The sequence below is a fragment of the Onychostoma macrolepis genome, chromosome 09 (genome assembly GCF_012432095.1).
Source record: "Onychostoma macrolepis isolate SWU-2019 chromosome 09, ASM1243209v1, whole genome shotgun sequence".
Classification (NCBI taxonomy): domain Eukaryota; kingdom Metazoa; phylum Chordata; class Actinopteri; order Cypriniformes; family Cyprinidae; genus Onychostoma; species Onychostoma macrolepis.
The window spans coordinates 19640068-19651307 of NC_081163.1; the positions used below are offsets into that span (position 1 = coordinate 19640068).

At 37.5% G+C, this 11240-nt stretch overlaps 1 protein-coding gene across 11 annotated transcripts in view; it reads right to left on the reverse strand.

Annotated features, from left to right (window-relative positions):
- stxbp5l (syntaxin binding protein 5L) overlaps positions 1 to 6059 on the reverse strand; it is a 153470-nt gene extending 147411 nt beyond the window's left edge. For all 11 annotated transcript variants that reach the window (XM_058786992.1, XM_058786997.1, XM_058786993.1 and 8 more), the window contains exon 1: positions 5206 to 6059. In XM_058786992.1, the coding sequence (XP_058642975.1) occupies positions 5206 to 5373 (168 nt within the window). In that variant the 5' untranslated portion in view covers positions 5374 to 6059. The remainder of the gene's footprint in view (positions 1 to 5205) is intronic.
- Between the last annotated feature and the right edge of the window lie 5181 nt (positions 6060 to 11240).

The following is an 11240-nucleotide window of genomic DNA, read 5'->3' on the forward strand; positions in this document are numbered from 1 at the left end:
CTAGACCACAAAACCAGCCATAAGTCACACCGGTATATTTGTAACAATAGCCAACAAAACATTGTATGGGTCAAAATGATTGATATTCCTTTTATGCCAAAAATATATTATAAATATATAAGTAAAGATCATGGAACATGATCGATAAGATATCTTGTAAATTTACAACCGTAAATATATCAAAACTACATTTTTGATTAGTAATACACATTGCTAAGAACTTCATTTGGGCAACTTTAAAGGTGATTTTCTCTCAGTATTTTGATTTATTTATTTTATTATTTATTTTTTGCGCTACATCAATGGAAAGCTTATTTATTCAGCTTTCTGGTGATTTATAGATCAATTAAAAAAAATAAAAAAAAGACCCTTATGACTGGTTTTGTGGTGCAGGTTCACATATATAAATAACATATAAATAAAATTATTACAGGGACAGATTTGAACACATCTTTTATAGTGGTGGAGATACTGAGGGACAAAGAGACCTAAGCTCACTCATAATGGCTATACTGTCTTATTTTTAGCTCTTTGCTGCTTTCAGTCTCGTTTGGCCCTACTACTCTGCTGAATCTATAAGCAGTGTTGATGATGAAAAAATCTATCAGTAATAGACACTGTACAATACAATTCATACTTGTTTCCCTTTGGTCGAGTGAGCACAGCTTTCCTGTTGAGAGATGAGGATACATGCAGACAGAGCGGGCTGCTCTAGAGCACAGTCTGTGCCGCCACTGCGGTCTCAGAGCACTGGAGAGGAAGCCAACATTGTTGACAGAGCAATAACAGAATCATACCACACTATCTACCTTGTTTTTTGTCATTTGCAAGAGCAAAAACTTGCTGATCGGCTTTAAAAAACAAGCACCCTTCTGTTTATATCTTCCATAATGATGTTACATACACATTTACATTTTTCTTTTTCTATTTTTGATCTATGCCTTTGACCCTATTATTTCTGTATGCATGCCAGATCCATCCGGAAATATACAGAAGTGAGAGGGGGAGAGAGATCTAAATCTACCACACATGAAACATGGCAGTCCATGACGGGAGCTGTTGTCAAAGCTCATGATTCAGTTGAGTGATCATAACCAGAAACGGGTGTCACAGAGTATTCTTGAGCACATGAGAGGGTGTTCGGCAGTCTATTTCAGATGTGCGTCTCCAGAGCACTGTCTCTGTCAACATCCCAAAGAGCGCATCCCTCGACAGACCAAGAGGTGGATCCTTTATACTTGTCTCAAGAATAATAACTCATACAATTCACTTTTTTTTCATTTCTTATGGTTTGCTTGTATAGATCAGGTTTCATTTTCATTGAAGGGGTCGTGTAATGAAAATTAGAATCTTACTTTTCTTCACAGTGTGTATACGAAAAGAGACATTTCAGATAATGTTCGATTCTTAGAGTGGTTCTCAAACAATCCCTCTTCAGACAAGTATAAATATAGCATTACAATCTCATATTCATGAGCCACAGGGTTCCTTTCAATCTAGCATAGGTTAAACTTGTGTGGACTAGAATAAACCCACTTTAGTGAGCAAGCAAGTCTGAATTCAGTTCCTCTTAAAATAAATGTTTTACATCAACACACTGATATAATAAAATACAATCTATTATATAAAAGAATGGAAATTTAAAGGGATCGTTTCATTTGGAGCCTCAGGGTATGAAAGAAAAAACAACTTTCGTTATTATGTAGTAGTAGTCAACCTTTATGTTGTACATCCGTGTTCTGAATGTACCTCTCAACATTCATACAGCAGCAAAACACACAAAATCACAACACTGTTTTCACTGTAAAAAACTTGTGTAACTGTAAAATATTGTAAAAACACTACAGAAAAAAACTGTTAATAAGTAAGTTCCTGTATATACAGGGTAAAACTGTAAAAGATCTAACCAGACATTGCATGTAATTTTACAGTAAAATGCTGTTAATTGTAAATACTGTAACAAATGTAAACTGATATTTCCAGAATTCCCTTCATTACACTCCACATTTGAAAGTGTTTTGTTCAAATGATCATGTTCCTTAATAGTTTTTGTACATTACGGTTTTGTTACATCTTCTGTTGTTTAATGAATGTGTATTGCATTATTTAAGTGTTGAGTGTTACCATGATGGCGTTTTGTGTTTGCTTGAATGACTATGTGCACCTTCTGTATATTTTCATGTACTAAAGTTTGTGGAAAACCTACTTCTGATGAACTTTGAATTTTCTGTATTTTTACAAAATTATTTTGGCAACCACAGCTGCCAAAATTATTTTGTAAAACTGCATAATTGTTTTTGCAGTATAGCAACTATCAAGCCCTCACTGAGCTGTAGCTAACTTTATTAACTCTTGTTTCTTTTCTTGTGAATCAATTTCTAAATATGTGCTTGACCAGGGCATGTTTCTGAAAGCTTAATATATATATTTTTTTTAATTAAAAAAAAAAATCAATTTCTTACAGCAATAGATCCACCAATAATAAAAATTTGCTAAAAATTTATCTTTAAGTCATGCAAGATGTAGACGAGTTTGTTTCTTCTTTGGAAGAGATTTAGAGAAATTTAGCATTTGTCACTTGCTCACTGCACTTGCTGTAGTGAATGGGTGCCGTCAGAATGCGGTCCAAACAGCTGATAAAACATCACAATAATCCACAAACTAATCCACATGTTCCAGTCCATCAATTAATTTCAAGTCAAGTAAAAATCTGTGTGATTGTAAGAAACAAAAATGCATCATTAAGGCATTTTAACTTTAAACTGTTGCGTCTAGCCAAAATATGAGTCCATAATCCATAATAATGCTTCCTCCAGTGAAAAAGTCAATCCCCCGTTGTCCTCTCACATGAAAATTCATTAACATATTTGTTTAGAACAGTTTTTGCTTATAAATGGTGCTTGAACTGTGCATATCTCTTTCCTGATTTAGACGATACTAAGGAGAACAGAATCACATTTTAGCCAGAAGCAATGGTTTGAAGTGAAAAACTCTGTAATGAATGATTAGTTTATTAAAAACAGATTTTCATTTAACAATATGTTAATTAATGGACTTGAGTTATGTGGATTATTGTTATTGTTTGGACATCATTCTGGCAGCCCCCACTCACTGCAGAGGATCTATTGGTGATGTAATGCTAAATTTCTCCAAATCTGTTCTAGCCTACATTTAATCTAACAAACTAATCTAGCCTACATTTTTGATGACTTTCGTGTGAGCTAATTTTTGGGTGAACTACTGGGCACTGTAGAAAGTAATACCTGTACTACCTCAGATACAAATACATTCTGACAATATGTGATGTTTTACCTTATTTGTTTAGCTGACGATGAATTATCATATAACCAATCTAATAGCGTCTACACATGTTGCAAATCATTTGCAAGTCGCAAAACGCATCAATGAAAACCAAACGTCACTCGGGAGTGTTGGGTCTATATCAGCGCGAGTCTCTCACCGTATATTCCCCGCGGGGAAAGCACAAAAACACCGCGGTCCCATCACTATACATGGTGAGAACAAGGCGTGTGCTGGTTGACAGTGAATGAATGTGCCGTTCTGGGAATATTCACAAACAGCGAATTCTGCACGTGATACATTCCTGCACTTCCATTCAAACGGCACGGCTATGGTTCGTTCTTTCTTACCGCTTTTCCGCGGTCTCCGAACCGATTCAAGTGGAGGCAGAAGCGCGCAGTCAGCTTCCGCCATACCTGCAATAGGCCCTAAAAATAGCTTCAGGAAAAATCACACAAGCCCGGAGACTAGGACAGACTCTCACTTTTTATATAAGCTAAGACTCCTCGGTTATGTCATCGATTCCCTATCACTTGACTTCTCCACTGAGGAGAGGATTGTGTCCCAAGAATGCCTAATCCTGAGCATCTCACTCCCAATGCATTGAGTAAATACTGTAGAACTATAGAAAGTTAGAATGATATAACGACAGACAGATAGATAGATAGATAGATAGATAGATAGATAGATAGATAGATAGATAGATAGATAGATAGATAGATAGATAGAGTTTGAATGAACTTTGATGAATTAGAAACTTATTAGAAACTTCTACTCTTTGACAAAAAGGTAAGGTTAAAGTGATAGTTCACCCCAAAATGAAAATGTATATACTGTCATCGTTTACTCGTTATGTTGCTCCAAAAATAACTTTCTTCCATTAGAGAAGATGAAAAGTGAATTATGAAAGTGTATGGAAGCTGTCAGTCTCTAACAACTCCTGTTTTGTGTTCTACTGAAGAAAAAAACACCATACAGGTTTGAATCAACATTAGGGTCAGTACTTGGTACAAAATGACAGATTTGTTATTTTTGTGTGAACTATCAATTTAACATTTCATTATGGTCATGCTAATGTGAAAGGCTTAGAGAATGGACTGAGAAACAGAAGAATTTTCATTTTTGTGTGAACTGTCCATTTAACACTTCATTGTGGTCATACTGACACTTAAACAATGGACAGAGAATCATTGCTTGTCTGTGGTTGAGCCCCTAAAAGAGAGTCAAAACAACTATGAAATATAATGTAAATGTAGTTCAAATGTTCTGGCTCTAGTTTTTTGGGACTGAGAGCATCCAGTATCTCACCACTGGTGGTTTTATTTATTTATTTGTTTGTATGTCTGTCTGTCTATCTGTCTATCTATCTATCTAACAACTGCTGGGAACTTTAAAGAAACGTTTACACACACAAAAAAAGACAATTCTGTCACCATTTACTCACCCACATATAATTCCAAAAATGTATGTCTTTCTTTCTTCTGTTAAACATAAAATTATATTTTAAGAAATGTCTCAGTGTTTTTGTCCATACAATGGAAATCAATGGTCACTAAACTGTTTGGTTATACCAAAATATCTTATTTTATGTTCTGCAGAAGAAAGAAAGTCATATAAGTTTGGAATGACATGAGGGTGAACGTGACAGAATTTAAAATTCTTTGGTTAAATATCTCTTAACGAAAGGGGATCATATCTGTGGTTCACAATGTCTATGCCCTACAGTATGTGTCTGTGTGTATTGTGTCTGCTGCTGGTGCACTGCAATTTCTATTGTGGCTCTATCAACAGCAGTTCCCCCAACAGCTGCATTGATTAGCACAGGCCTCTTGGCCAAAACTAGCTGCACATCTCTGCTGCAATGACAGACGAGCCCTTTGCGACAAGCTAGAAAGGGGCACCCACCTTACAGATTTGGAAGTGCTCAGACATCAGTGTCTCCTGGATTTCCAGCTCCCGCGGTGTCGGAGCCGTACTGGGGGTCCCAGCCGCACTGCCGCACGCGGGAGATCCACCTGGATTGACAGGTGAAGAAGTGGTCAACCCGTCCAAAACCTTCCGGAACTTCTTCATCTTTATCCTCGTGTTTATACTTTAACGTTTCTCTTGAACAATCTCAAAACGTGCTGTCGAGACGGTCAAAACGGCATAGGAGGTGATGCGGCTTCACAGCACGAATTCAGACTCCTCGTGTCTTCTTCCTTTCAGAATTTTATGTGCACAAAAAGTCGCAGAAGAACCTCATCTTCCAAAATAAGGCTGATGATCACAAAAAGAAGATGATGGATTTGGGGAGAAATGCGAGTTGAGGTTCAGTGCGCATTAAAGCCTGAACCAGGCTGGAGAAGAACCAAGAAACTTCATGGCACTTACGCAGGACGGTATCGCATCCAACTAGTAAACATTCTCAGGAGGCATGTCAGAAACATAATAAAGTGCAACTGACTTTGGTAAAATGAATGTTACTTGCCGTATTTTATCGAGATTCAATCGCTGTACACGGCAAAACTCACGTTGAACGCTTGTTGTTTGGGATCCCAGACGCAGAGGAGACACGCCGCAGAGAAGCAGCTTATAAGCTACGTGCCAACGTCAAAAATGTATCAGAAACTGTCTCAAAAAGACATGAAATTACACGACCTGAAAGATTTTCTGTGAAATCCCCTTCTCTGTTTCTTTCTTCTGAGTAATTTGGGACAAGAGGAGGCAAGCACCTTCGACCCGCGCCCAGAATCTCTCCCGCAGTCGAGTGCGAGCTGCTGTCCAAGGTGCTGAAAGATTGAGCGAAAGCGAGCCACACCCCTCTTTGTCCTAATTGGACCATGTGCCACGGCACTACTGTAATCCCCGCCTTCCAGCTGCAGCGATTGGACCATGTGCTTGAGAAACCACAAACAATGAAATAGTGATTTAATTATTTGCAGAATTTTTTTCATAAACTCAGTATTACCTATATTGCACCAAACTAAGCTACAGGCGCTTTTCAGAATCAGAATCAGAATGATATTTGATATTCAAATGTACACTAATTTTTCATGCCAACAACTGAAATTGAAATCTTTCCGATATTTAAAGCACAGAGGACCACAAACGTCCATAACATTATATTGGCATCCAATTTGACATCGGTATACATCTGAACGTCCTGCAGAGCTGCTGGCTGTGGTTGAGCTCATTTCAACGTGGAGGTGTAGTTTAGGCTTTCATTGTTAAGTGACTAGTCTCAGAAAATCTGAAAAAGATTAATAGTATTATCTAAAGAATTATACAGAGAGAGAGAGAAAATAAATTCCTATATCAAATTTAAGGAGATACGTTGGAGCAGTGGCTGAATTTTGGATCTCTAGTTCTGGTCACACTCTATCCATTCAGTCCATAATGTGACTCCTTTGAGAGGCAGCGGTGGCCTCCAGGGGGCGCAGTGATGTGCATCTCGCAGATGCAGATTACATAAGCACTTACATCATCTCTCCCCTCGGCACGGCTTATTCCATTGAGTCTTTTCCGCTGAAATCTGTTCATGTTGTTGATACCAGTTCCAGAGATTTTGAAGCTGATGATGCTTCTGTGAATTTTATTTTGAATCTTATGATTAGATGGAACATTTTATTCACAAAAGAAGCTATGATAAATTCAAACCACGTTTTTCTAATTTGATTAATTTACTGAATGTATTACAATCTGCAATATAAATATGTATAGACTATATATAATGCAGACTATCCATAACAACAGAAAACACTTAAGAGCAAGACAAACAGTCATCAGCTCTGCAAATATTTTTATGTTCTAAAAGCCCAAATATAATATTTTTTATGTATTAATCTTTTGTATGTTCTCTTCTTTAATATATCTATCGTCTATGATATAATGTGCAAAGAGCACCTTGGCTGCCCACAAAAGCAAACTTATTTGCAACTAACTTAACTATAACTTTAATTACTTAACAAAATTGCAACTTCAACAAGATGCTTGGAACAACTTACCTGTAAACTACCTTTAAACCTGTGTCTGGGGAAGTCGATTTAATTTAAAATTATTCATTGTATTTTTAAAATAATATATTATATTATATCACATTACATTACATTATATCTCTGTTTGTCAGGTTTCTTTTTTCTTCTTCTTTTTGCAGGCAGGTTATTGCAAGCATCTTGGAGAACTTGCCACAGTTCTTCTATGGATTTTGGATATGGATATACCCAAAAACGCTATTTAAACTATTTGTAGGTGCCTCAAAACTGCTGACAGTATTTAGATATCTGAATATTTTGTAAGTTCCTTAGAGACCTGGGTGCTTAAAAGCACTTCGTTTTGGAATCAGAAACACTGCATTTTCCTTCACTGCATCCTCTTTCACAAGACTACAGAGAGGAGTTTATAATTACCATGATTACAGGGTAGAAACGTTATGCTTTCTAGTATTTTTATCTTGACATTTTCAGTTGTCTATTGCTTTGACTGTTTATTGGTTATAAAATTATAGATCAGGCTCAAGCTCCCCCAATTAACTGACTAGAAGCTCAGTAGGCTGCCACATGTAATTGCTTTTAAAAATCTCTTCATTAAATATACTTTTAATCATGAATGCCAAGGCCTCTTTATTGGCACATACCCCAGACAACATTTTCTATGACTGTCTAAAGGACAGATTCAGAGACTGAACTTTAATAGTGAGGGATACAAACAAAACATTGGTAACCGAAATGTTTTTCAAAGCTATGATGTTATAAATTCGACAAGGATTAAATAATTCAGGCTTCTTGTGCTAATGTAGCTCGTCACTTGACAAACATCCCCACATGGACTTGTTTATCTTAGCTGTATTATTATGTGGCCTATCACGACTGATGCACACAAAGCAGTGTTGCTAAAGGAACTCAGTAGGGGCCTTCTCCCTCTGCTGCTTGGTGGATGTATTACAGAAGAAATCCCTTTGTTGAGAGGATTTGGGAGTGAGAAAAAAGCAAAATAATCCTCTTCATCGCTCCCTCAGGGTAAACAGCATCCAAGATAACGCAGCTGCCAAGACAACGGCACGGGGTGTGTGCTGCACAACGGGGCCGCTGCGTTAATCTTCCTGCTCGAACCTGCAGACTTGGATTAGGGAACATGAACATGTCAGGTATCCCATCGTGCATTGCAGTTGGAGAGTTTTGACAGGGCATTACACTGATTAAAATATGAGGTGGGAAACTATTAGCAATGCAGGCGGTGGCTAATTTATTCACCAATTCAAAATTACATATGAAATAAACTAAAAGGGTTACGGTTGTAGTCTGCCAAAATAAATGTTACAGATTTGATCCCAGGTAGATGTGAAATATGGGATACTGGGACACTTGTCATGACCATGCCTTTGAGAAAGCCACTTTACACCATATGTCTCCAGGGAGGACTGTACATAAAATTATTACTGCAAGCTGTTCTAGATAAAACATTTATGCAAAATTACAAGCAAACCTAATTTACAATGAAATAGCCTGTATTGTGTGTTTGACACAGTCTAAATCAGTGGTCCCCTCAGTGACCTCAGCCTTAATGAAAGGCAAGATCTACCTATTGAAACAATGTAACAACACCGTAACACTTGCAGTGAGCAGATCATACAAAGTGCCATTGTCAACTGTTAAAAGTGCTATAATTAGCAGTAAAATGCGTATTCAGTGAAGCTTCTGAAGGTACTACCATCAGCATTTTATAAATGCATTATAATAACAAAATTCGAACAACATTCTCAATTAAGCTAAGTGCAGTTCTATGCAGCATCACTTTTCACAATGCCATCAGAAGGCAAAACTGCTGCAGTGATGTTACTCACTCAAGTCAGTCTGATGGCTATGACTGAATACTGTCTGTGTAGTTTGGCTCAGAGCTAGAGTCTGAGGCAGTCTGCGAGGTGTCTGTCAGTAAGGCGGCTCCTGTAATTTGATTTAATTATTTTCATCTGTGAAAATGCTATTTTGCTGAAGGTAAATGGATCAGTGGTAGACACTCACTTCTAGTGCTCATGCAGTGAGGAAAGGTAAATTGTCTCTGTTGACAGGTCCCCAAAAGTCACTGTCCTTGATCTGGCTTTCAGCTCTGTGATTTTTCAAATGAACAACTGTATCACCATGTCAACTCCACTTGACAAAGCAAATACTTGCTGGAATTTGGCCACAACCTGTTCTATATCAATAGACATGAATGGGTTTGAGACAAATGCAGCAATACATTCCATGATGTCGAACTCCCCAAAACACAGATTAAACTCTGTTGCCACTTTGTCCAGGTGAGCAGAATCATTCTCAGAGTGAAAGACATCCTTGTTTTCAATGCTCTGTGACATTTGTTCCAGGTTGGGAAAGTTTTAGCCTCCCGTTCTTTAGAGCTTAGACTTAAATGCATTCACTGTGCTTATCATGAGGGGCAGGTGTCTGTCTTTTCCCTGGAGCTCATCGTTGAGTGTATTCAGTTTGTGGTCAAGTCTGACAGAAACCCCAGGTTTAGCAGCCACAAATCATCTGGCAGTTGCTTGTGCTCCTTGTTACTTGCAGACAGAACAGTTTATCTCAACAAGTCAATAAAGCATTGTAGCACTTTCCCATGACTCAACCATCAGCACGACGTAGTAGATCTTCATACGCGGTATCAAGCTCATCCAGTATTACCTTGAATAAGCGATGCTTAAGTGTTTTTGATTGTATCAAGTTTATCTGATTATGTGAGGAAAGTCCACGCCAAGGCCTGCTGATGAATCACACAATGATAATTCATGAAGTCAGGAACTCAGGGTCATTACAGTATTGTCAGCACTCACCATGCATTGCTGGTGCTCCATCTATAGTAACTGCTATCAGTTTATGAATGGGAATATCATTTTCACTGACATATTTTTTAAACTCATTGTAAATATCCTCACCTCTCGTTCGCTCCTTTAAGTGCAAAAGAGTGAGGAAGTCCTCCTTTGTTGTAAAATCCTGGAAAGCCATTCTGACAAAAACAACAAGCTGAGCTGTGTCCATTACATCCAATGGTTCGTCAAACAAATATTCACAAAGTCACAAGTCCTTTAACACTTGTCGATCCACGTACTCTGACAGTGATTCGACCCGTCTGGTGTTGGTCCTGCATCAGTTTGTGGTTTTTATGTCATTTTTGTTTTTGAAATCTCTAAAAAAAAAGTTCTCTGCAGTTATAGCCATTGCTTTCTTGAATAAATCACCATCTTTTGTTTTTAGCCAAGTGACTTGAAATGGTGCTTCAGAAGCAGCCTTATTTTGAGCAGCAGATTTTGTAAAAAGTGATTGCTGGGTTTTCAGCTCAACTTTCCCAGCACTGATTGCACTCTTTGGTGAGTAGCTGTCTTTGAATATCAGCGGGTTGGTGCCACTCCAGAGTTTTATCTTTTACATTTTTGTTTTTGGTGGCACAACAAACATACACACTTATCTTTCACTGAAGCTTAAAAGAAATTCCTCTTCCCATTCGGGATGAAAAATGTATGTTTTGACCTTCTTTTTTGAAGCCTCCACTGTTCTAGCTTAAATGTTACCTTGCGGGCAATCATCTCCATGGAGAGCTGTATATTGACGTTTGCATTGTAAGAATGTGCAGGAGTCCTCAGATATAAAAACTGTGATTTGTAATGTTTTCTGACTTGACTTGACTTGACTTGACATCATGAGCAATCCAGTTAAAGATCAGTGGTGAAACTAATTATCAGTCAATCTTTAAAACACAGACTGGCTCTTCATGTTAAATGTAATATCCTAATTTCTACAGCTGCCATAATGAGCATAACAATTTCTCCCAGTGGTCTTATTCCTCAGCCTTATAATATCTTAATTACATTTTCATTTTAGTGACAGTAGCTGTATTCATTAAAAATAATAATAATAAAATAACAAAAACAAAAACAAAACAAAACAAAAAAACAGTATAGCTTTATCAACAGC